We start from the raw sequence: 27337 nt of genomic DNA on the forward strand, positions 1-27337 counted from the left end.
GAAATGTTTCTTCAGCTAAATACCCCTGACCAGTGCAAGAAAAAAAGTCAAAAAGGCTGTAGAAAGAGGTACAAAACTATATGAAAAGGTCCAACACAGCGCCATCGGTGCCTGAAACATCAACTTGACACTGATAATATTTTTTTTGGCTTTGTTTTTGCTTCTTTTTCTCTTCTTTCTCCTTGTTTTCAGCTGCATCGTTGCTACGTTTCAACCACAAATCCATTTTGCTTGATTTTCATCTCGACTTCCCAGTCATAGTGAACAAATGTCCTCATTCGGCGACCATGGTGGCAGATTTAAACAACAAACACACTTTTGACACCTTCAGGAAAATCGGAGGGAGACGTGAATATAAAATGTGGTTTATCAAACTCAAATATATATATATATATATATATATATATTTTTATTGAACTTATAATAGCATAGGCTAATTATTTTTAGGAACTGTGCATGACTGATATTTTTAAAATTAACATTTAATAAAATCTCACATACCCACCTGCAGTACTCCAACATACCACTAGGGGTACACATGTACTCCCATTTGAGACTCACTAGTTAATGTTTATGAGTTGAGGAACTGATTCTGATTTCTCGCAACTTTAATCAGAAGCAGCATCAACTTCAGAAATCGAGAAGACTCACTCAGTTATCCAAAATAATGAGCGTTTTTTTTTTTTTTTTTTTGTTTGTTTGTTTGTTTTTTGGTAGCTATTTAAGTGACCTAGGGGCCAATTTAGCAAAGCAGCTGATGTTAATCTACATACAAGCTACAGGTAATGCTAACTTTATTTATTTAGAGAGGACAGTGCACATTAATTAACATTGCTGTAAATGTGCCAGTGTTAGCCAGAGGCTCGTTTACAACCGCAGTCCTCCGGCATGATGTTAAAGAACCATTAAAATATACAAAAGGGGAGACAACGGTCATAATACATAAAAACAGGGACACAGGAGACATAAAATTTAGAGTGAGAATACAACATCTCCAACTTTAACCAAATACAGCAGCTAGCATGCAAATCAAATATATTTACAACAGACCAGTGACAGCTGTCTGACCAGATCTTCACTTTTGGTGACCAGAAAGATGAAACTGTGTTCCCAGTCCACAAATTAATCAACAAATTAACTTGTTGATCATTTTTCAGGTATTTCACAGCTTTGTGGAATATTCAATTCTGATTGGACATTTTGCAGTCAGACGTTTCTGAGTAATGACCATGGATGGTGGATTCATACAAGTTTGATTTATCGCCCAGGCTATTTACTATTTTCATTTATCTAGTTACGGAGCTGCAATGTCGTTTCAACCTGGGCATCACTTTTATCAGTTTATCAGGGGAACATGAGACAGTTGACTGATGTTTGGCTGAACCATCACCAAAACACAAAAGAGAACCAGAAGAAAACCACAAACAGGAAAAACGCAGTATGTTGGCTGACATGTTAAATGTCTGGACGTCCAGAATCTATATGGATAATTTGTTTTAGTGGAGTTGTAAAGGTTCACAAAATCATTTAAAAATTAATCAATATTTTGTGTATTCTTTATTGTTTATTCTGATCCCTATTAGCTTCCACCAAGTGGTCGCTAATCCTCTTAGGGTCCATGCAAAAACAGCAAAAATAAAAACAAGCAATAATTAAAATTACACTGTATTAACAACACAAAAGATAAAAACGAACCAAATGTAATGATCAGCAGATATGTAAAATAACTCTACATATGAAACAGAAATACTAACCTACAAAATGTCAGATATGCAACAACAAGAAACAATCTGGGACAGAAAACCAGGATAATATTTGTAAGAAATTCATTAATTTTTCTTTTAGAAACTTTGAAGATGACTGTGTTTTACAAGCAGCCATGTAAGAAGAGGGATAACAAGCGGCTAAAGGGGTTTATTTAGTGATAATGACTGTTTGGCTGTACGTTATCCCATTCTGAGACAACAGAATGACTGTTTTCTGTGTTCGGTGTTTCCTCTGTCACCTGAGACCGGCCTTCGTCCTTATCAAAGGTCTTTGCTGCGGACTTTCTGCCGCGGACTCGTCATTTTGGTGGCCACTCTACCAGAAAGCCAATCAATCAGTCAGCAGGCCGAGCTGAGGCTGCGGGCCTGAACACACACACTCCGGTTTCAGCGTCTGAGCCGTAAGCCGGTGACCTACATTCATGCGAAGCCTTCCTCTGCTGAGCGTCCGCTGACTCGGCCGATAGCCTACCTGTGGTCCTTCCCCCGCGTAGGAACAAAGCCGAGCATTTCAGTCAAATAAGCTCAAGTGAAATCCTCTTTCCTCTGATTTCTTCACTAGTTTTGTCTTTGTGTTGCCAGAACTAGATAATGAGAGTTATTTTATTTATTTTTTTGTGCGTTAACAAAGGATTACTTTGCATTCATGTCCTCCCACCATAGAAGAACAAACACACTGTCACTACAGAGCTTCAGACGCACTCTCCACTTTTCATCTCTCTCCAGAGCTCATCTGTAACGGAATATCAATTATTAAAGGAGGATTTCGGAGGCCTCGTCTGTGAGAGACGTGCTGAATCACAAACCTTTAATGCAGGATTAGCAGCGCGATGCGCTCACAAGACGTCCAGAGGAGAAAATTACTTAAAGATATTAGCCAGTTGTTGGGCGTTTGTGTTGCTCCATGACAAACATATGTAAGGATGGATTTACTGCACCTACCAGACCAATAAATCCAACAGTGAGTCAGACCCTATAGCGCATACACTGAACTCATGAGTGTGATTGAAATAGAATCAGTCACATATGAAACTAGAGAAAATAACACTGGTGGGCTCGGTGAAATAAGGGGTACGGCACAAATGGGCTGACATTATTGTAAATATTTTCTAGTCTTACAGAACATTGCCACCCTCCTCTCTCTTCCTCTGTTGTTGTTGTTGTTTTTTTCTGTCTGTCTGGCTCTCCTCTCTCAGAGATGCTATGGAAACAAACTAATTCCTAACAGCTGCCCGGAGCCAAGCCGAGCACTAACATGGTTATTCACCCTGCCTCCCAATGGGCCTTGAACACACACACACACACACACACACACACAAAAACTCACTCACTCACATGCACTCACACACACAGGCACTGAGGCACAGGTATACACACACACACACACACACCACTTTTCCACCGGGGCCTGAGTTGGTGCCAAATTGTGAACCTTTCTGAGTGTTTCCACAGTCAAAACCCTCGTGGCCAGCCGGGGAAATCAGCTAAAGGATGCATTTTACTGACACACACACACACACACACACACACACACACACATACACACAAAACAAACTACCAGGCTGGAACCAAGGAGCAAGTGACATTAAGGGCCAGAGGGTGGGTTAATTTCATCACCACCTATAGTTTACAAGAGTTGAACTGCCATTAAACAAAAATGCAAGCGAGCATTAAATGCAAGCCGCATCAGCAACAATGACTGTGTTTACATGGACTTGAGTTTCCTGGTTTTGATCAAATCCGGGACATGGATTACATAGAACAAAGAGACATCTGGTTATTTATATCCCTGCATAAACGGTAAATACTAGTATCCTGGTTGCTGATCACTGCATGAATGTGGCTTACGATGGGGCTTAGCGCCATTACATGCCAACATTGCTTTGGCTCATTCACCTTATTGCCAGCCATGGGGGAAGAGAGCGACAGGAAATATTAAACTCTTTGACCCGCGGTCGTGCCATCACTGCCACCGCAGTCTGAAACCAAGATAACATGTAAACATAGAACAGCATCCTGGTTTCTTTCAGAGTCCTCGAGCAAACTCAAGACAGGATACTTCAAAAACCCCGATCATAACCAGGATACTAGGGCTCATGAATACACAGTCAGTGACACAACAGGTATATCAGACAGAAAAACGAATGAAGAAAGTCCAGTCCATCAAAGACAATGATGCTTTACTGGAAGTTAGTCCAGGACAAGTTGGAAACTTCACAAAGGAAATCGAAGTTGTACACAGAAATGCGAGTTGGATTCTATTCAGTATTTTGTTTATTTGCCTGATTCTGCTGTCAGCAGACTGAGAGATGTGATAACTTTTTAACACTACCAGATGAAGAAAGAGTGATAATGCTAATGCCCAATACCAAGAGTTTAGTGAGGCAGGGCTGTCACCAAAGGGTTGCCAGTTCAAATCCCTGTGAAAAGTGAGTGCTATGACTGCAGAATACCTTTCTGTTGACTGGGAGGTGCCACTGCCCTCCTGCTCTCTGTCTCTGAGCTGATCCACAGAAGCAGCCAAGACAGACTGAGATGACATTAGCCTTATAAACCAGGGCTTAATGAGGAAATAGAGAATAATTAGGCAAAGTGCACGGAGCATTATGCACCTGTTCAGAAAGGTACAGTGGTGGCATTCAGGGAGGAAGGGGGTTAAATGATGCAAATGAACAGCACAGGTAAACATCGAAAAGACTGAATGTTGAGTCACCGTTGTTCTAGCTGACAGATTTGTGTGGTCCTCTTCCATCAGACGTTCAGAGAAATCTAAGTTTTTACTTATTTTCTTTTTTTTTTTTTGTTAAAGAATCAAAGGTGGCAGACGATGAGGTATGAGCTGCTGTGATGGTAATGAACTGATCTCATCAGCCTTCTGTTTCTAACCCTCTCTCTTCTAACTCTGATTTGATTTGAAAGCAAACACTTGCTTCTTATTGTTTTATTGCACAGGCGCTAAATCTGGAGGCCTCGCTCGGCCCGGGGAGGACAAGAGACCCAGACAAGAGCATTATGGGTAGCACAGTTCAGGAGCTGTTGAGGGGAATTCAGAGGCTATGACTGCAGAGAGGGGAGGAGAAGAGAGGGGAGGAGAAGAGCTGATTGGACGACACCCTGGAGAAAAAATCAAGGTGCCTATTACAGTCAGCATCCACTGGGAGAAAAAGCAATATTTATGAAGCGCATACATTTCATTTCTGTCAGCACTTGGGGTCATGTGGAGATCTGTGGAAAGGCAAATTCATTTTTCTGATCAGCATCATGTTCATTTGATGTTGGGTGGGATGAAGAAAAAAACCACCCAACCTCAAATGAAGTGTTATTGCCTCAGGCTGATATTCTCACTCACATGAAAAAAATATGGCAGAGGCTAATGTTAATTTGTTGGTGCAGATGTGCTGTAGATGTACAGACGGTGTGGACCCGTCACATTACGGCCTACAAACTGTGTCTGATGGAGGGACGCACCTGCAAACACTGATTTCAGCTCACGTATGCCATTTATTTCTTCATTTTATTTCTAATGAGTGAATTCTTAGAGTCCATGTCAACACACGTCAGCGTCTCCATAAGTTTCCTTAACGACATTTTCTTAAAATGTGGTGGATCACTGATCATTTCCTTGATTCAGGAAAATTTGAGCCACAAATGGATTATTCTTGTCAAGGTTATTATGGTCAATGAAAACTAACGACATAATGAAAACTAGATGTGAAAAAGAATTGGTAATTGAAATAAAAAATAAAAAAGAGGCTTTACAAAAAATGATATCTAACTGAAACTATATTGTGTGTTAACAAAACTGATGTTTTGTTGAATTTTTATTACACAATACTTTTTGACCTTTTTGAATTGCACCTCTGACAAATACAACTTATTACAAAAAAGACTAAAACTAACACTGAAACTAATGAAAACAAAACTAAAACTGAGCATTTTCAAAAAATAAAAACTAAACTAGTAAACCTGCTTTCAAAATGAATTGAAACAAAACTGAAACAAAACTTCAAAACAAAAAACAAACAAACAAAAAAAAAACTAATGAAAAATGCAAAGCTGTAATAACCTTGGTTCCTGAATTAAAAAAGAGTTTTAAGACTTGATAAAAGAATAAATGGCTATTCATTCATTTAGTTTTATTTTAAAATCCATAAAAAATCCATAATTAAATTTATTTTTTTGCAGTGTGTCTCACGTCTCCATCCTGCCTCATCGTTATGAGGCGTTATTGCACGTCAGTCATTACTCCGGCCTGCTCGTGTTTATCGTTTGATTATCAGGTATTGACGGTCTACTCGGCGGGTGTTGTACACTGAAGACTTTTAAAGTGAGGCTGAGAGTCGCCCTCCTACACGCCGTCCCTCCACTGTTACCCTGACAAGCCCCCTGCCGAGTGTCACTCACAAGTCACTCTCACACTGAGCCGCCTTGTTGCCTCGTGACAGCCCTACTAGACTGAGCAGTCTCAACACTGATATGTGTGTGTGTGTGTGTGTGTGTGGGAGGACTCTGTCTGCCAATCACTGTGGCTGTTCCGGAGCGACCGGCACAAGTTTCCTCGATTGTTCTTAACCACAAAGCCGGCAGCGGGGACCCCTTTTTTTCAACGTATACTGCACGCTTTTAAAAAGTCTGAAAAGTCTCACATTGAGTCATTTAACATGTCTTCATCAATTACAGTCACTGGACGTCTTATTAATTTCACCCTGCATTGACAGGATCCTCTGCAGTGCATGTAAGTCTCTACATTAAAACAGGATTTAGTGGTACAATATGTGCCCTGTTTTTTTCACTAAACACTGCAGGTCTGTACAAATAACCTGTGGGCATTTTTCATTATACTGCCCATTGAGAGTTTCCAGCCATTTACAAGCTATTTTCAGTCAGAATAAGACCAATTTTACCAGAATTGTTTCTTCATTTTAGGGTTTAAATTGCTGTCAAAGCTGGGATTCCTCAACTTCCCCTATTTCCCTGTTTCTGGTAATTGTTAAATTGCTTGTTCACTAGCTTGTGGCACTCAGCTCATGTTCTTCCTACCTGGTCAAAACTTCTTTGTCGGTCAATGGAGAGTGTCTCTAACCACCCGGCTTCACTATTTAGTACTGGGAGGTATATAAAAAAAAAAAATCCAGCTTTAAATTCAGTCCCATATGGCATTAAAATGTCTTTTTTTTTTTTTTTTTTGGTTTCCGTCTGAAACTGGCACACACCCTGCATATATCAAAACTGTGTAGCTATTGATTGCAGTGTTTTCATGCACAGTGATTTAGACTGTTTTGCAGAAATAGAATAAGCTTCAATTTCTAGACCACAAAAAAAAAAAAAAAATTACAAGCAGCCAAAATTGATTGGTGCAAAGGTCGAGGTCTTTGCTTTCCGGCTGTATTGGCTCATACTGAATGATATAAAAGCATGGACAAGAAATACAGCTATAGAGAGAGAGAGAGAGAGAGGGAGAGAGAGAGAGAGCAAATAGAGATTTAAGGGCCCAAGCAGAGACAAGAAATCATTAAGCGGAGTGAGGGTGATGTGAGGTATTTCTTTAAAAGTTGAGTTTTCGGCCCGTGAGCAAAATTGCATCGCGTTTGATGAAAAGTTAATGATCTCTGTTGGGGAAATTGGGATGTTGCTGCAACAGGTAATATGATACATCAAAAAATAATATGATAGGAATACAATATGTAGGAAATACAGCAATTGCTGATTGTATGGACATTAATTTAGTGACTGTTCCAACATCCTGATATATTAAATAAAATGTATGAGAGAACATGTGTAAACGGTCATCTGGATTCCTGCAGCAGTGGTATAAGCTGCAAAAGTTTTGAACAAGCTGATTATAGTCAATATATACAATTTAAGTAAATAATACAACATATACCGGTATGACAGAGAAAAGATGCAGTCATATCCGCATGTGCAGAAGTGAGAGGATAGATATATGCAATGAGAAAACGATGCACATGTCCAATATCTTCCTTTCGCTTTGAAAATCTACAGTACATACATACATACAGATGAGCAGATTGAAAATGAGAAGATGGGGAGTGATGTGTTTGTCGCGACGACCGAGAGCCGAGTGCAATCAGGCTGAACGATCACTGTCAGTGTTCATAAAACACTCCTCCAGATGATGTCGCTTCAGCGTATCCTGAGATCGATCCGCCGTATCCTGTCAGCTCTCGGTGCCTTTCTGAACTTCGAGTTGCAGCGAAGTTGAACCGGAGGGCGACGACTCCTCCCTCATGAACACACGGAGCTACAGAGGCTTCCTGCAGAGTGTCGTGTTTTCTGCTCAACATAAATAAGGATGAGAAGGGATTCTGTGTTTTTCCCTCCAGAGGAGCACAGAGACACACAAAAGTATTGGAGGAGAATTGAATTTTTTTTCCCTCCGCCAGACGAGCGTGAGTCACGTTTGTGTGAAGTACTTGTGTGTGCGCGTAGGCAAGCCCTCGAGAGATTTGTTTCTATGACAACTATCCACAAATGCATTCGTTTTAATCCAAACCGAAGTATGCTCACTTGAAAAGAATCTGTTATGGCAACGATCCTACTGGGGCCACTGAGCCCAAGCAGGCCGGCTGGGCTCCTCACTGAAATGCAAATAACTCTGACAGCTAACAACAGATTTAATGCAGAATTTCAACTTCAAGAGATTTATTCCAAAGTGAGATATCCAAAGAGAGGCCAGGCTAGTCGGGGGAAAGCACACCAGACCAAGACACACTCTGTCCGGCTCATACATTACTGTAGAGAGAAAACAGAGCTGCAGCTAATGATCATTTTCATTGACAGTTAATCCCAACAAGTATTTTTTTAAACCGATCAATTAATCATTGAGTCTGTAATGTGTTGATGATTTATTTTTTTGGTTTTGGTTTGTACATCAATCATCACACACAGTACAACAATCACAATAAACGCATAAAACTAAATACATCCCTGCACATCCATACATAAACGCAAACACACCAAGCAGTAAAGTGGAAGAAATCACGTCTTACTTCTTGTGATTTTTTTTTTTTTTTTTTTTTTTTTTTTTGCATGTGCGTGTTTCAACAAGGAGGTGTAATTCATGGACAGATGCTGTGGTGTGGCAAAAAAATGTTTATGAGAGGTCAGCGGTGTTCAAAGTGAGGCCTTCAAATTGATTTCTCAGTTCAGCTATAGCCAAAAAAATCCATAAATACCGATTAATAATCACATGATCGCTCTTGACTGGGAAACTCCTTCACAGCACCTTTTACCCCCCTCGGCTTTGGACTTTCATCGCCTGACTCCTGGCTTTTGCGGGATGAACGGGCATCAATATTACCGTTCTTGGTAAGCTGTAACGCTCCTTTTGCACTCGGATTCTGCTGATTAATGTTTGTGGGAGGAGCGCCCCCTGCTGAGGCTGCTGCTGAATTACAGCGAACAGCAGAAATGCAAATATTGTCCCAGCACACAATGTGTGTCCATCAGCGCATGTCAATAAAACTGCACTCTGCTTAAAGGCATCACTTATGAGCCACTAGAAGTGTGTGTTGGTGTGTGTGTGTGTGTGTGTGTCTGCAGAGATCCGCCCTCTGCCTGGTGGTCTTGTTTTGCTGAGCTCGGGCTCTCCTGGGTGTCGGCTGACGGAGAAAAATCTAGCGAGACGAAACGCCAAGCGGAGAAAGCTCGTTGGGGTTGGCTTCCACTGTCGAGCACTGAGGAAGAGGAGGAGGATGAAGAGTGACCCTGTTGGCCTGTTTTCTGTTGTGTCGGCAGGACAATGTTTTTCCCCCCTAGGATGGTGACGGTGATTCGCTGCCGATGTTTAACTTCTCCAGGGAGGAGGGGCCAACTTTAAATTTGTAACTGTGGTGAAATGTGTATGTATGGTGGCAGGTATGCGTTTATGGTATAGGTCGGTGTTCCCTTTGTAATGTTGTGTGTGTAATCCTCGTGGCTGTATGGAAAGTGAAAACAATTATCCTGAAAAAGGACAATAAAATCTATCTATCTATCTATCTATCTGTCGAAATGCTGTGTTTACAAACCGCAACCAACAAATCATTCTGCCTTTAAATACCTGGTTGCGCGTAAACACACATCTTATCCAATCACATTGTTTCACATTCATGTAAACAGCTAAACTGAAGTTCTTCAACAGGAAGGAAGAAATTCTCTGTTTGTAACTTTTTTCACTTTGTCTAAAGAAAACAAGATTTTAAGAAAAATGCAAAATCGAGTATTTCTTCCGTTTTTGTCAGCTCCACACTCAGTTGCCTGTATGATCCATCAACAGCTCTTCATCACCATCGTGTAAATTGTCATCATCACCATCATCGTGTCAGTGTCAGGTTTAAAAGCATTAGAGACTCACAGTTCTATGGCCTTGTTCCACATGATGACATATCCGGACAAAATGAAGGACTCGATGTTGACGATGTGTGTGTTCCCGCGCTCCGTCCCCACATACAGCCACTTACTCTGAAAGGGAAGGTGGCAAAACGTGATCCTGGAGGAGAGACAGAGGGAGAGAGAGAGAGAGAGAGAGAGAGAGAGAGAGAGAGAGAGAGAGAGAGCAGAGGAGGAAACAGACTGGCTGTTAGTATACAAACACTCCCAGCAGCCTCAATTACTGTGTGTGTGTGTGTGTGTGTGTGTGTGTGTGTGTGTGTGTGGGCATGTGTGTGTGTGTTTCCATACATTGTGTGTAAACAATCTGCACACACTGGGGTATAAACCCTAAACCCTGACATACAGCCATAACTACTGTGTCATTCTGGCAGCTATGCAGCTCAGTGATCATCTTCCTCTTGGCTGAGCCGTGTGTTTTTCAGATTTTACAATAATATCATGGTAATTACTGGGCTAATGGTGTGGACTTATTGGTTTACCACAATAAGCGGGGCTGATTGAAAACTGACAAATGGCTGACTTAACTTGCTCTGAGACTTTCCTCCATATTGCTTTGCAGACAGGAAGGGTTTTACAGAAATTTTACAGTTTTTCTGTCTCAAAGCTGCGCAGATCTCTGAAATATCCACTGGTGCGAGCTAAAATGAATGGATGGACACAACACAATCCAACAGAACGAACACAGGCCAGTAGGCAGCGATTCAGTGGGGAAATTCTGGAAAAGCAGTCAGAGTGGTGCCGGGTGAAAGCTGCTTTCCAGCCATGCTGATAGAGACGGCCAGCAGAGCTTTATGAGAAACTCGATTGGCTCCGCTATAGCCGACTTACGAGTGTGTACCTGCCATGTCACTATCAGAGCCGTAATCCCAGGGCAATGCCCAGTGGGGTATGTCACTCTGGTAATAGCTCTCCTGCTGCATAATGTAATGGCCACAGTTTATTTTTATTTATTTTTTTTTTTATTTTTTTTTTGCATGGCAGCATAGTGAAACAAGATTTGATTAAACACCGGGCAGCGATGTGCAGCTCTGTTTCCCCTCATAATGACAAATAAAGGACCTCGATCCAGTTACTACGGCCTCCATGCACTTCCCTTGGCCAACATGTGGCCTCTCCTGGATCTTTTTACTTTATTTCAGAGAGATAAAGAGGAGGCCCATGAGATAGGAGCTGGAAAAGGAGCTTTGCCCTTCAAAACGTGTCAATGAAATCCACCGCTTCTGAAACAGCGGTGAGAAGTCGTGTGCATCACACACACCGCAGGCTTGAATTGGCCCAACATTTTCATACACCCTCTGTAATATGCAATTACAAAATCATTAGCACATCAATAAATAGCCATGCAGCTGAGCGTGGTGTTCATGTGGCATGTAATGATAACAATTCAAAGATGTGTGGCGCATTCCTGTGGAATTAGCATCCGTCATCTTTGTAAGCACCTTATCCAGGGAATAAAGATCAACACCCAGTAATTCACTCCTGTCCATGCTGATTACCTCGTAGGGATGGGAGGATCACCACCGCCCCGCCACCACCCACCCACAGAGAGACAGGATTATTAGATAGAAGACAAATAGGAAAGCAGACAATTCAATAAGGATTTGGAGGCCTGGGGAGATGACGATACTCAAACTGGCAGAGAGGGCAGAAGCGCCCGGGAGCGAGGAGGAAATCATATCTGACCTCACTGTGTTTCAGGTGTTACTGTCAAAAATGTCTCTATAATTCATGCTGTTGTTTCTTTGTGCAACATTATGTTGAGCTCACGTCTGAAATATTTGTATGTTTGAATGTGTCTTCAATAAAGTTTAAAAAAAAAAAAAAAGTGTCTCTGATATTATTACTGCTGAAACAGGCCATGTGGGAAATTGTATAATGCACAAAAACAACAAAAAAAGTGTTTGTTATTACTAGTGCTACTTGTAACAAGAAAAACAAAGACACACACACACACACTAGGGTGCAACATGCTTGGTGTGATGCCACCTGTTGTGTGTCATGAGCTGATCAGGAATTGTAATTCAGAGATACTCTCGTCTACATATTTATTTACTTAGTAATTTTTTAAAATATTTATTTTGATGTTATTGGGTGACGTGTCTTTTCCTGTCTGCTGCTGTCTAGATCTTTACGCATCTAATCTAATCTGTTGTGATCTATGTGAGCAGTGCAATATGTGCTGCCAAGCGTTAGCTATCTGTGCTGATAGCGAACAAAATCTGATGTAGGCAAATCTAATCTGATCTAATTTTATCTAATCTAATCTAATCTAATCTACTGTAGTCTCATGTAGTCTAACCTAACCAAATTTGACCTAATGGAGTCTAATTTTATCTAATCTAATATAATCTAATATAATCTAATCTAATCTACTGTAATCTCATGTAGTCTAAATTGACCTAATTTGACCTAATGGAGTCTAATTTTATCTAATCTAATCTAATCTGATCTAATCTAATCTAATCTACTGTAATCTCATGTAGTCTAATTTATCCTAAAACCTAATGGAGTCTAATCTAATCTAATCTAATCTAATCTAATCTAATCTAATCTAATCTAATCTAATCTACTGTAGTCTAATCTGGTCTAAACTAACCTAACCCAATACAGTTAAATTTTTTCTAATCTGTGTTCTAATCTAATATGAGCTAATCTAATCTAATCTAATCTAATCTAATCTACTATAGTCTAATCTAATCTAACCTACTGTAGTTTTATCTAATCTAATCTGATTTAACATATCTAGTGTAATTTATTTACTATGTTTTTGAGACTTTATGTTTAACCAACATTCCTCCCCGTCTTTCTCTTGAATGATGTGATGCTCTTCAAGGATCTTTGTTTGGATCTCCGCTAACTCAAATAAAAATCGAATCACAATAAAATAAAACATCTACTGACATAAATGTCAATTTGTCAATATGCAGAAGTGAATCTGTGCAGCTCACAGAGAACAAATCATAAGCCATCAGATCAAAGTGTTCCTTGTTTTCCGTTGCTCATCAGGATCGCCTGTGTTCACTAACAAATGTATTTTTAATGATTATTTCCGAGTACAAGGCATCAGCGGAGAGCAGGCCTGTTCAGAAAGACCTCGAAGCACCGATAACCTCCGTCATCTGCTCCGCATTTGCTTAATTGAAATGTCATTGGAAAAAAAAAATGCCTCAAGCTGTTCGCCAAAGACAAAGACGAAGGAGGGAGTGAAGGGAGGATGGCAGGAGGGAGACGGAGGGGAGGAGGGATGAACGCTCGGGTCCGGAGGGCGATTTTGGAAAAAGTCAAAGGCGTTGTTTGACTCCTGACAGTCGGACTGGGAACCGTCAGCGAGACTCATAATTATCAATCACAGAGGACGGGAGGAGACGTGGCTTCAGCCGCCAGCTGGCTGCCCACTGAACGACCAGCTGAGGAACAAATAACCTTAATGAAGTAAACAGATAAAGAGATGGATTGAAGTTGTCATCTGCCGCCGACGTCACCCCTGTAACCGCTGACCTTCCCATCTGCTGCCGTGACACAACTGCTTCAGGGCTTCGCCACAAAACTCCGTATATCCACCACAAGATGTTATCTGTTGAACTTCAGATCCACAGATGATTAAATTCTGTCACGCGGCGCAGGAGTCCTCAAGCAGCTGATGTTAAATTACATCCCATCGTGAATTTCATATTTTATAGGCAGCCCACAATTTGTGAGGGTAATTATCAGATTTTTTTCAAATGATGCATGTTTCATAAAACTCCTCAAATGCAGAGGCTTTCTGATTATCAGCTAATTACAAATGCGCATACACACTGTGCATGTGTGTGTGTGTGGGACGGATAACAAAACTTTCAGTGTGGCAGTCAAGCTGAGTTTCCAGGCAGGAGATGGTATCTGACAGTTATTGCACAAAGTGATTCCTGCTGCCATTTGCAGTGACTCACGGTTAATTCTTTGGGGATTTTGAGGGGGTGTCGTAGTGCTAATTGTCAGGGGTTTAGCCCGGAGACACAGAGCTAACCGGCAGGTCACTGCCTGGCCTCGCATGGATGACTCACGATGCCTTTTTTCTCCTTTCATCTGAGCAAATGATTCACCGCCTCGCCACCAAGGAGCTCGTGCCGCCACCATCAACCATCTCACCGCAGGAAATCTATAGAGAGACGGCTCGCCACCTTTGAAACAAGGTGTTTTTCTGATTTTCACCTGCGTGTCCATGCGTATCTGCACTGCACACACAAAGGAAAGACTGTAGACTGTAATGATACGACTTTTAAAGCATCTCAAACTATGAGCTCAAAACACAGTCAAGCTGCAATTACAAAGTTAAAACTCAAGCTAACTTTAACAGTTGGGTTAGGTTAGATTAGATCAGATTAGATTAGAGTACATTAGACTACATCAGAGCATAGGTTAGATTAGATTTGGCATGGTGAGGAAATTTCAGCCGCTACACTCTGACCTTGAACTGTGAACGCAGCACATAAATTACAACCTGCTTGCTGTAGTTATACCAGGAGGTGGTTCTGATATGGACAAGCAAAGCCTATGGGGTGAATTGTTTTTGCTGGAAATTAGTGGTAAATGGATTTTTTGGGGGGTTGGAACTGGACTTTAAGGCAGACTATGCAGTTTTAGGGGGCAGAGGGTCACCCCACCTTAATATGATCAAAGTCAGAAATACTTCATTGATCTCTGATAGGAAATTGGGTCAGTTGATGTGGTACAGAATAATGAACGCCACTCAATTCTCAAAAAAAAAAAAAAAAAAAAAGCCCCAGGAGTTCAGGACAAGAATTAAGAGAATTTTCCTCCGTTATATTTGTTTTTATGCACGTCTTACATCAAATTTAAGATTAAATGTACGCATTTAGAAGTGTTCCTTTAATTCTATGGGTTATCAGTGTTGGCGTGAACTGAGGGTTTTATCCTTCCTCGTCCTCATCCTCAACATTGATAAACAACATGGTGTGCCCCTCCCATGGCATACTGTCTCAAAATGGGTAAATAAATGGTATCATTGTGTTGGAAGGATAAATATTAGCAGCTGTAAAAATCAGTATACTTGGAAAGACTAGTATACGATGTTAAATTAATAACTTCCACATGGTCCATATGGTAAGAAAGGGTTTTCTTGAAATACGAAGCAACATGGTAGAAGGTGGCTGGAGTTATTTCCTTTCACAGGCAGAAGGTGTAATATCTATTTGATTAATTCTTCTTTTTTTTTTTTTTCCCAGTGATAGATATTCCCTCACATTTCTCATGTGTTTTTCTGCTGAAAACGAGTTCACCCCCGCTGAGCGATAAGATGAGACACGGTGCTAAGACAAGCTAAGTATCAAATTATCAGCAGCAGCAGTTTTGATCTGATTACTTCTCCATTTACATTTATGCTTAATGAAAATGAAAGACTGTTAGCGCTACAGCTTTAAAGACACCGTGAAAAATGAACTGCCAGGACTTCTACTTTCCTAGAAAACAGAACGTTTTTAATGCCGATCTCATGCCGCACTACTGGCACCCTAATTGATTCCTATTGGTTTATATTTTTGATGTCAATCGATATCCTGTTATAACAGCAAATATATAAAATCAGGGAAGTAAGATGCCATTGTACTGTGTCTTTAAACGAATACCAAGGGCCAACTCCCTTCCTCCCACAGTAAGAAAATATCAGCAGACACGGTAATTAAATGCCTCAGGTTCATACGGCTTCAACAGCAATTACTCTAACAAGATCGGCACGTGTGTGTGTGCAAAAACACGCGTGTTCTTCTGACAATGTGCCGCTGTCTCACACACCTAAGAGGCAGCGGTGGACGTAAGTCAATCTCGCAAAAGGCGGAGGTCTTCGCTGACATTTACCTTTGTTTCATTCACTTCAAATGAACACATTAAAGTGTCCTGCTGCAAATTATAACAGCACAATAAAGTAATAAATAAATTGGATATGTGAGAAACTGGGCATCACAGCGGCAGCAGCAACAACAGAGGAAAACAGAGAGTGGAGTGAAGCTAAACTTGCTGCAAACTGTGGGTTTTCTACTCTGGTGTCACCCACAGCAGACAGATGAGATTGTGGCTTGTTAGCTTGGGTTACTGTGAGACAAGTTAGCGGTGCCAGATTATCCCAGAGCTCATCAGACAGCTCGTCAGGATGACTGACACGCCGACTTCACAGCTGAGAGGGAGGAGGGCAGGAATAACAACACACTTCACTGCCTCTGGGCAAAATGTTGCACCCTCAAGCTTTGAAAGTATGGAAAGTTTGAAAAAAGTCAGAAAATGTATGTACTCTGACGTGCTTGGTGCTTAAAGCAGCTGAGCGCGGCAGGAATAGTAATATCAGCGTGTCGTCGGCATAATAAAACACCAGATAGGACGAATATAGAATATTTTAATATTAACATTTGGAGAAGTTTGTCATTATTCACCAGGAAATATTTAAGAACCCTGCAAGTAAATGTGTAAACTCTTTCTCACTGATTTTCCCATCAACTTCCCTTTAAGAAACTTCAGAGTCAGACAAATCAGTTTTTGCATACTGTAAAATATCGTACATGCAGCGGGCATTTTCTGTATCGGATTATAACTGAAGCCACATCATGCAGGTAGTGACATACTCCCACCCACGATGACACTTTTTATTGTTTTATTGCCATTAAAACAAATGGAAATAAGAAACCAAAACATGTCTTGTGCATCATTTTAAAGATATTTCCCTGTGATTCAACATATCTGATATCCGGCGATTTAAAATGAAGTTCTCTAGGTTTGAACAAAGTTTGGCCTTCACTGTGCTGCTTTACATTTGTTTTTTGTTTTTTTACAGTTATTTTATAATTGTTGCATTTTAATCACAAAGAAATATATAATGACTGAAATTCCTGCTCATTAAAACTATATGGGTTTAGGAAACCCACTCTAACAACTCCACATTCTGCAAATGAGAGGAAATCTCGCTGTGAAAATGTCACTCTGGTGACCGACATGTGCATTTGTAATTAGCTGATAATCAGTCAGTGGAGTTTCCCATCATGCTTTTGGACAACAGACATTTACTGGACCCAGTTCATGGTTGTTTGGCTCATGTTCCCTGTTTAGTTCTTTAAGTTTAAAGATGGTTTTACATCATTTGTGCACTGTGACTGTTACTGTCTATTCTTTCGGTGTAACTCCATCTGCTACACAATTTGTTGTGATATCTGGAGATATGCTGCTTCAAATTAAAAGACAGTATATTGAAAAGAGCCACAGCAGCATTATTTCTCACAGATTAATCCAGTTAACAAAGACAATATATAAATGATCTAAAGTCAAGCGTTAAGAAACGTGTTCTAAGGGGTAATTTGTTGCTGTTAGTTATTTGTTACGTGTCAAATATGGATTCAGATTCGAGTGCATCCTTAGTTTTTGCCTTGCGTCATGTCTCACAGTTTTTTAACAAACTGCTTGGCTGCTGTTTATGTTTTTCAGTCGGGATGCAGCCCGTTGCTCTCTGTGACTGAACAGTGTCGAAAGTTCACTTACAGCTGAGTTCATGAACAAGAAACAAAGCACACAACAGAGAAGGGCTGGGACAAATACTGATACACAAAATCCTGTCTGATCATCCACAGCTTCATGATTTAGGATGAAAAACCTTTGACAGTCCAGCAGTAGAGGAAGACGAGCCTGGAGGAAGATATGGTTCAGTTTCAGTACAGACCTAGCGAGCTACGTGGATGATTGTACCTATTGCTGGTCAACATATTATTTTTTTATTCAAGCACATCCTCAGTGAGCGCAGGCCTCACATCCTCAACACTGAACATTTAATAAAAGGTCATTACACTGAAAAATAAGCAGTAAGTCATTACGCTAATGAGTGAGCATGCATTTGTAATGTCGGAGCCACTGCTGGGATCAGGAGGAGGGAAAATGCTATGAAAAATGTCCACCTGCTGTTCCCTGTCTCTCTACAATCTGCTTTTTAACACAGCTTTCTGACATTTGTGACTGATGGCTAAAAGCCTGCCACTGGATTACAGAGATACCGAGTTTGATTCCCGATCAACTCGGAGACGAAATGTGGATTTGACAACCTCGTCCCACTCATGATCCTTTAAGCCTTTTATCAATTACAAGAGCGCTCCTGGCCTGGCTTCACGACGGCCAGTTTTTACTGTGGGATTGAGATTCTTCTGTCCCTTGCTGAAGGTTTATTGCCGCTCTGTGATGAAATGTGACCGTGAGGAGACAATACGCCCCGTGACTCAGCTCAGGTCCTTGGCTTATGAAAGCACCCGGATAGAGCTCGCTATTAAATGTGCCTCTCTTCAAGTCCGACTGACATTAACTCTTTTAACCCTGCAGTTTGTCAACAAAGGAGCCGTTCTGAAAAGGTGGACTTTTGTGTTTCAAGGATTTCAACCTTGAATGTGTGTGAATACCTGCCATTCACTGCAGTAAAAAAGTGCCTTTTCTATGACCAGAGTGATACAGAAAATGAATACACACTCTTACCAATTTACCAACTATATACTTTAAAATTAAATGTGATGGATTTGCTGCACAGACTATGACAAGGAGAGTAAATATGCATATTCCTCTGGGAATCTCTGGATTTATTTGAGGTTTTTTTTTATTATTTGTTTTTGTTTTAACATTTCATATTGTCACAACATTTCTCGTGTTTTACATGTACTTGTAGGTGCTAAATCTTTAAAGAATCCTGCAGCACTTTGAACCTCAGTGATATTTACATTTCATGAAGACAATTCAGTCCACAAGGCTTTTAAATGATTTTTTTTTCAAGATAGTTTGAAATTGAGACAGGATATACCTTCGAATTCACAAAAGAAAATTTCTCCCCTAAGCACCTCTGTTTCTCGGAGGCGCAGAGTGAAATGTACAAAGTGAACGAAGCCTTTCAAGTTTGCTTTCATTGTGTGTGAAGATTTCTGCAAAACCTCTACAGAGAGACGAGACGGGCCAGAGAACGAGGAGGGTAATATATCTTTACGTTAAACCCTCCGCTTCACCCAGAGCACTTCACAGCGAAAAAAAATGAAATAATAAAAGCTCTGGGGCTGTTGACAGCGTCAGTGTCTAAATCTGCTGTAATCCTGCTGCGACCCGTCTGGTTCTCCTGCCACATTGTGAGATGCAGCTTTAGCAGATAAAGAGGGTCAGCGTGTCCGAGCTTTATCAGCGAACGAGGGACATGAAAGTCTCAGGACAGCTCGAGTTAAGGTTCGCATCCTTAACACTTCTTCTGTGAAATATCTCAAGACCTCTTTTGTTAAAAAAAAAAAAAAAAAAAAAAAAAAAAAAGCTGAATTTCTAAGTTTAAAATATGAGCTTTGGTAGCACATGACATGACACATCAAAGTTTTGGGTCTCATACCAGTTTTACCAAACTCTCGCTTTACCACATATTTCTCAGCTCCTTAAAAGAACAATCCAATGTTTTGGGCAAAATCCCTTTTTCCAACTTAACCCAGACCGAGACAAGATGTTCAATACCATTTTCAATTCCAATGGCTAGTGTTTCTTGTTAGCTTAGCATAAAGACTTGAAGTCCATGGGAGTCATTAGTTTAGCTCTGTCACAGTGTAAAAAAAAAACCTTACATATACACTAAGCTTGTCTTATTTACACAGTGCATCATGTATTTGAAATGCACATTTTAGTATTAAAAAAAATGATGCAAACACAGGAAACACTCTGTAAATAAGAGCTTCGGAGTTGCTGTAAGGTTATTTTTTAAGTTTGACAGAGCTAGGCTAACGACTCCCATAGACTTCTAGTCTTTATGCTAAGCTAACACAAAATGCCACTCAGAGGAAATGCACCACTGGACATACAGAGATGAAAATGGTATCGAACATGTTGTCTCAGTCTGGGTAAGTGGGAAAAATAGTATTTGGCCCAAAACGGTGGAGTATTCCTTTAACACTAATGAAAGTCCATCCTCTCAGCTGTTGCAGAAAGTTGGTAAAGTACTGGAGAAGGCTGTGGAGAGTTGGAGAAAAACATGCTGAAATATTGAGGCGAGCTCTGCTGGTTGATCTCTCAGGTATTCACCCTGAGCCTTGAGACACAGATTTATTCAGTCCAAATTTCATTTCGTTGGGTTTATGCTGACCAAGGAGACTTGTATCTTCCATCTTGTATCAGAGCACAAGGGAGAGTGTGTGTGTGTGTGTGTGTGTGTGTGTGTGTGTGTGTGTGTGTGTGTGTTTCTTCAGGTGCAGGATCGTGCTCACCTCTCTCTGTTGAACTTTAGCGAGTGCAGGATGGCCGGTCGCCTCTGACGAAGGTTCCACAGGTGTAGCGTGTCATCTGCACAAGCCGTGACCAGCGCCCCCTGCAGGCCACAAACAAACAACCAAAATTAAACAAAACAACAACAACAACAACAAAAAAAACCCCAAACATTAGGGCTAAATTCTTATGAACACACAGAGAGCCTTGTCCTCCCCTGGCATTAACAAGGAGACTCATAACACATCTTGAAAAAACTGACGGTAAATTGACGAGAACAAGTTTTTACCAGAGACAAAAAAAAGGAGATATTCCATGTATAAAAATATTCAAAGCTTCCTCTAGGGGGCAACTTTGAGCACTACAACTGGGCTAAACAGAGTAAAACATAAAGAAATCTATGGGACATCTCTAGAAAACCTCCTTTTAAAATGATTTTTTTTCCTTTTGGTAAACTGCAGAAAATGATCAGACACATTTCTATGCGCTTGTATGAATAAACTGTGGAAACAGGAGAAAGTGTTGTTCCCCCCCTCTGGTTTTGCACCCACTCAGCATCACATAGCCTTCATGCACGTGGCAATCCTTCAAAACTGTCACAATTTTACAACCATCAGTTGCACACCAGCTTATAATTAAGTCTTCATTATAAACACTGGGCTGAGTCACAATGACAGTAATTGTCCAGTTTCTTGTAAATACTTGAAATCAACCCTGATGAACATTAATAATTGTGTTCAGAAGCTCTGGCCCTCAAACGTCCAGCCTTGGATTCTCTTATTTTGATATCCTCAGTCTGTGATGGTCCGTTCTTTTCCCTCACCTCGTCTACTTTGTCCTCTTGGCTTTTCACAGTCCACACAGAACATGATGTTGCATTAGATGGTGTGAACAATAACAATAGTGGCAGCACAGTCCACTCGATAGAAAGCTCAATATTTCTTGTGGCTGTAGTTTTGAGGGTGAATTTTTCCTGTGAAGGACATAAATATTACAAGAGGAACAGATGTGCCAGAGAGAGACAGAGAGAGAGAGAAACTGGATTTCGGTGTGGACTGGAGGTACGTGCTAAGGCCAGGTGTAAATATCAGCCAGTTAGCGTTGAATCGTGACACAAACCAGATATGAGTCACATCTGAATGTCAGAGGCAATGAGAGCAGAGCGTTACACAACCAGCCAACATCACCGCATCAGACGTATAGCATCACTATGCACACGGCGGCTGAGCCGATCCATGTTAATACCAGGCCTAATGAACGCAGCAGGCGGAACTGCTGCAGATCAATAGCCGGCTCTCACTGCGGCTTGGATATGTCACCGAGCACGCAGATAATTAGCCCTAATGAGTTTGGAATAGAAGAAGCGGTGGTGAGGTAGAACAGAGATGAGACAGAAAGTGCTCTGAAAAAAAAAAAAAAAAAAAAAAGGCAGTAAGCAAAACTAGCGTGAGTTCGTGAGGGATGAGAGGAAGAAAGAAGACGTGCTTCCCACCCGCATGTTCATGGAAACTTGGGGAGTCTGATAAATACTTTGTGAAAGACTGTGGATTATGCCAGAGCAACTCAACACAATACATTTTAAAACTTATTTCTCACATGCATTGCATTGGATGCTGTTTTTTTCTCCACAACAAGCCATCAATTCACCTTCAGAGAACAACACTGCAAAAACGCAAAATCTTACCAAGATTATTTGTCTTATTTCAAGTCAAAAATGTCTTATTTCTAGTCAAAATATCTCATTACACTTAAAATAAGACATGATCACCTCAGAAGTAAATTGTTTTTAGACAATTTTCACTTGTTTCAAGTGAAAATCCACTTGAAACAAGTGAAAATTTGCTTGTTTCATTGGCAAAATTTGCCAGTGGAAAAAGTGAAAATTCACTTGAAATAAGAGAAAATTTGCTAGAAACAAGAAACAAATTTTGCCAATAAAACAAGCAAATTTTCACTTGAAACAAAGTTACTTTTGAGGTGATCACATCTTATTTTAAGTGTAATGAGATATTTTGACTAGGAATAAGACATTTTTGACTTGAAATGAGACAAATAATCTTGGTAAGATTTTGAATTTTTGCAGTGAAGAGGGAAGAATATTTATATGTTCTCATCTACAAATGTGACATGAGCAACAGGAATCAGTGACACAAGTGAGAGGGTGACAACACGCAAAGCAAATATTCACCTTTATGCAAATGAGCGATGACTTTTAGACACCAACAAGCAAGTGAACTAATCGACCGTCGGTCAGAGACACACGGCACTGATTCCTAAATATAACACGGAGGAGAAGCTTGTGATTGTTGCTTCCGAATGCCTGAATATTTGTCATTTTTGGGCACAAAAATGGTTGATACTTAAAAAGAATGAATATCAGCACAAACCATCATCAGTCGCCCGTCGGCCTTCAAAAGCCTTCAGTGTGTGTGAGTAGGAGTGTGTAGTCTTTTGTGTGTGTATTTGTTTACCCCAAAGTTTGACAGCAGTTTTTTAATGGCAGTGACTACTTGGGAAGGACACACACACACACACACACACACAGAGGAAGCTCAGTGTCCATGACAGCAGGTCTGTTCATGCTGAATCCAGCGGCGGCGGCGGCGGCGGCAGAGTGAGGCTCGCTCGCCGTCTGACACGCCGACGCTGACAGGAAGTTGGCTGAGTCGGTCACTGCAGCTCACAGCTCAGCTGATTGGGTTATGCTCGCCCGCGGCCCGATGGTCTGCGCTTCCTGCCCATCCTGACTGACTGAACACACCGTGCACTTCCTGTTTCCCTGGCAGCGGCTATCGGCACATCAGGAAGTGAAAGAGGCTCTCCTGTCATGTCACGGACATGAAGAGCCTTTATGTGCTGACAGCTTCGTCTGCACAGATGCAGGTACCAGCTGACTGATGCTGAGGGAATAAAAATAACTTTCTAGTCTCATACAAAATAATCCCTCACAATCATCACTTATGGCCCACTAGAAGTGTGTGTTAGTGTGTGTGTACTCGCAGGGACCCTGCCCTCGGCCTGGATTTTTAATTTCCATCGTCATCCTAGGAAAGGAAAACTTGCTGGAGGTGGTCGTCTTAGCCAGGAGGACGAGCAAACTTTGAATGTTGTGTTTACAAACTGCATTGACAAATTCTACTCACTTTAAGCAAAGAAATCCAACTGAACTACACGCTACACGCTACATGCTCCAGCACAGCATGAGCCTGCGTCTGGCAGACACTGAGAAGTTAAGGGTTAACTGCCTTGCTCAAGGGCACCTAAACACTAGTCGTAAGAACTTTACTCATTTCCCTCACCTACATTCTCCTGGCTGGGCATTTCTCCAGGGAATTCAACCAGTGACACAAACATCCACGTTTCACAGAATTAGTGCTGCTACATCCTCGCTGAAGGCTCCAGGCCAAAGTTTCCAAGCAATCAAAATAAATAAATAAATAAATAAATAAATAAATAATAAAAAGCTCAACATAAATTATTGAGCTCTAACTCGTAGGCACTTTGTACTCTAATTTGCTCCACAGTAACACTGTCTAGAGCAGCGGTTCTCAAATGGGGGTATGTGTGCCCCTAGGGGAATGCTGAAGTACTACAGGGGGTATGAGATTTAAAAAAAAAAAAAAAAAAAAAAGTCAATTTATTTAATTCCTAAAATAATTACACTAACAGCTTCAATAAACATGTACATGTAAGTTTGATAAACCACATTTTATATTCAGTTTTCCCTTAAAGGTGTCAAAAGGTGTCAAAAATGTGTGTGTTTGTGGTTTTAATCTGCTCTCGAGTGTGCCACTCACTGTGACCGGGAAGCCGAGACAAAAAAATCAAGAAAATGGATTAATGGGTGAAAAACAGCGGCGATGCAGCTGGAAACAGGAGAACGAAGCAAAAAAGAAGCAAAAACAGAAACAACAAACTATCCTCAGTTTCAGATTGTTGTTCCAGACACTGGGTTGGACCTTTTCACAATGTTTTTTGTTTTTTTTTTTTTCAACTAAAATTCTGAAATATTTCAAAGGAGCTACATTACTGGAAAAAGCTTAAGAACCACTGGTCTAGAGGGTCTAATAAGTGTAGGTAAGACAATCTGTTTGCTCTGTGTAGTGAGACAATATTTCATGTTGTTTGTTTTATGTTGCTTTGTTTGTACTTCTTGGATAATATGTACTGTCTCATGAGCCATGGTTGTTATTGCGGTTATCATCCCAGTGTGACTTTATGTGCTGAAAAACAATTTTCCCTACATTTTCCTCCCTCTTAATAAAGTCTCTAACTGACTAACCCTGCTTCTGCATGGGATAGCTGACGGTGGGAGGAGAGCGGGCAGGTGAAACGTAAAAACTCTGACCTCCTCTAACATTTGAGCTCAGGATCTCCCTCTTGGCAAATATCACCTCCCGGCTCCCAAACTGCTATCATGGAACAGAGGCTCATTATTGCTGCGAACACAGTGCGATCTCTGGAAATAAATGGCCCCAGCAACAGCAATGTTTTCACCCCATTTATGCGTGGCAGGGAATAATAAAATAAGAACTCCTGCCTTCATTTTATATTAAGTGGTATCTAATCAAAAATCAAGCAGGAGCACGCGATAGCTCCCACAATGCCGTTGATTTTAGGCGAGATTGGAGCCTGGCGGTCTTTATCATAACGCGCAGGTTATCACCAGCCCTGTTACATTTATCTTCAATACATCTTCTTCATGACACACAGCGGGGTGATAATGTGATCGGTTGTTGATCCCTGCAGGAAGAGCCTCTTTTCTATTGCTCCCCTCTGCACAGAGGTCAGAGGTCAGGCTCAGCCACAGAGGTCAGGGGCCCTGGAGCCTCAGTGCCTTGTTGAAGGTCGCTTCAGCATGTTGGATGTGGTGGACATAAACCAAGGTTGTGCAGTTGAGGACCATCTCTTTAGGATCATCATGTCATTTTTAGACTATAAAAAACAGTTCATATTTTTAGAAAAACACTATATATTTCCTTACATGTTACATCTCACAAGAGACAAAGACTCAAAGTGTTTAACCCTTTGATGCATGAATTATGAAAGCCTGAGTCCAGATTTTTTTTCATGTGTTTTTACTCTTCTTAGGGCAGGAACACTTTTGTGAGTCTCCATACTTCTTTAAGGATGCAGGACTGGTCTTACCATGTCATGATACTGGTATTAATATCTTTTCAGCAAAAAGAACTGACAGTCTCTGCATAAAGCTCAATGGGGAGCAGCAGAGAGCATTCTAACAGCTGATATGCAATTCCACCATAGAAATCACTGCATTTAGGAGAAAATGACTTTTAAACAGCAGTCCACTGCAGTGACCGCTATCAAAGGGTTAATAGGCTGGGATTGAGTAATTTTAATCTCCAGTGTAGGTTCAATGCCATGGAGGCCACCATGCTCCCAGCCATGTTGGTGTGAGTGTGTCAAACCATAAAAGAAGATTCACAATGGCAGTGCCAGTAACATATTTACTGTTACAGAGCCATGAAGCATAAAAATGTATATCATTCTGAGTAATTTATCTCTGATACTAATATCTGTTGATGATGACCACTGACAGTTTTACCACCAAATGAGATGGCTTGGCTCACAGCAGTACACAGGGTGATGCACAAAGAGGAAACTTCACTGTCCTAGTGCCCTATATAATATAATGATGTTTTCACACCTACAGTCTGTTTGTTTGGGTTTGAATCAGGTGTGAAAGCGCCCCAAGGGAGTATTCAGACAGATTTTTGCTTGCATGCTAAAAAAAAAAACAAAAAAAAAAAACACTCATTTGACAAATATGACCAAAAGAACAAATGCATTTCAGTGTCTCTGTAAACATGCATTGACAACGAGGCTACTGGGACTTTGCTTTACTTTTAGTTGAGGACGTGAAAATGCTAAAATTTCAACATCATAACAAATCAGCTTCTCACTACTCATCCATCTTGTGGCTCACGGAGAGGTCTTGTCATAACAACGCTGCAAAGCCAAGTGCCATTATCAGTTAAGGGTAAAGAGAAGGTGTTGATGTGTAGCATGATGAGCCCACATGGCAGCTCTGTCTACTCTGATTTACGCTCCAACCATCGACCACTTGACTGGACAGAAGAATCCACAAGGGGTCCTGAGCACCTCACGCAAACATATTAAATATTTTCAACTTTTCCGGCATAACAAAGTAGTGCATCTGCGAGGATTGTGGTCTCAAAGAAATTAATTAAAAACAGCATTGCAAAACACAGTAAAAGCACCTAAGATTTAAAGGCATAATGAGAAAGGTTTTACTAATAAACAACAGACTCATTCAAATATAATCCGTCTCAATCATCACTTATGAGCCACTAGAAGTGTGTTTGTGTGTGTGTGTGTGTGTTTGTGTGTGTGTGCGTGTGTCTGCAAGGACCCCGCCCTCTGCCTGGAGTTTCTTGTTTTGCTGAGCTCGGGACTCTTCTGGGCGTCAGCCTTTGGGCAGCAGGTGTGTAGCTCCCAGCCAATCACAGCGCAGTGCAGTGCCAGATCAATAGCACGACATCCAATAGGAAGCTACGAAAAACGTGGATGCTGATCGTGCAAAAAAGGAAATATAGCGAGGCAAAAGTGGACAAAGCTCGTTCCTCAGTGAGAATGAATCTGTGGGTGGCTTTAACCTGCTGGCGAGCTCTGAGGAAGAGGATGAGGATGAAGAGTGACCTGGCCTGTTTTCTGTTTGACAGGTGGGCGCCGGCGGACCAAATTTTTCTCCTAGGATGGTGACGTTACATTTTGGGCACTTCACTCCGTCACCATGCTGCATGCTGAAGGGGCCAACTTTGAACGCTGTGTTTACAAACCACCACTGACAAATCCTCCTCATTCTGCCTTTAAAAAAGCAACAATAAACCTGTTGTCCCGTCTGAGTGAAGCAGTCACCCTCTGGGCCTGTCAGTGCAATTTGGGTAATGCCACCGTGG

General features: G+C 41.1%; 1 protein-coding gene across 1 annotated transcript in view; it reads right to left on the reverse strand.

Moving 5' to 3' along the window:
* stxbp5l (syntaxin binding protein 5L) overlaps nucleotides 1-27337 on the reverse strand; it is a 240638-nt gene that overhangs the window by 109413 nt on the left and 103888 nt on the right. The window contains exons 5-6 of the mRNA XM_030080730.1: nucleotides 20399-20499; nucleotides 10123-10257 (exon numbers count right to left, since the gene is read on the reverse strand). Of these exons, the coding sequence (XP_029936590.1) occupies nucleotides 10123-10257; nucleotides 20399-20499 (236 nt within the window). The remainder of the gene's footprint in view (nucleotides 1-10122; nucleotides 10258-20398; nucleotides 20500-27337) is intronic.

Source organism: Myripristis murdjan, chromosome 21 (assembly GCF_902150065.1).
Source record: "Myripristis murdjan chromosome 21, fMyrMur1.1, whole genome shotgun sequence".
Lineage (NCBI taxonomy): Eukaryota > Metazoa > Chordata > Actinopteri > Holocentriformes > Holocentridae > Myripristis > Myripristis murdjan.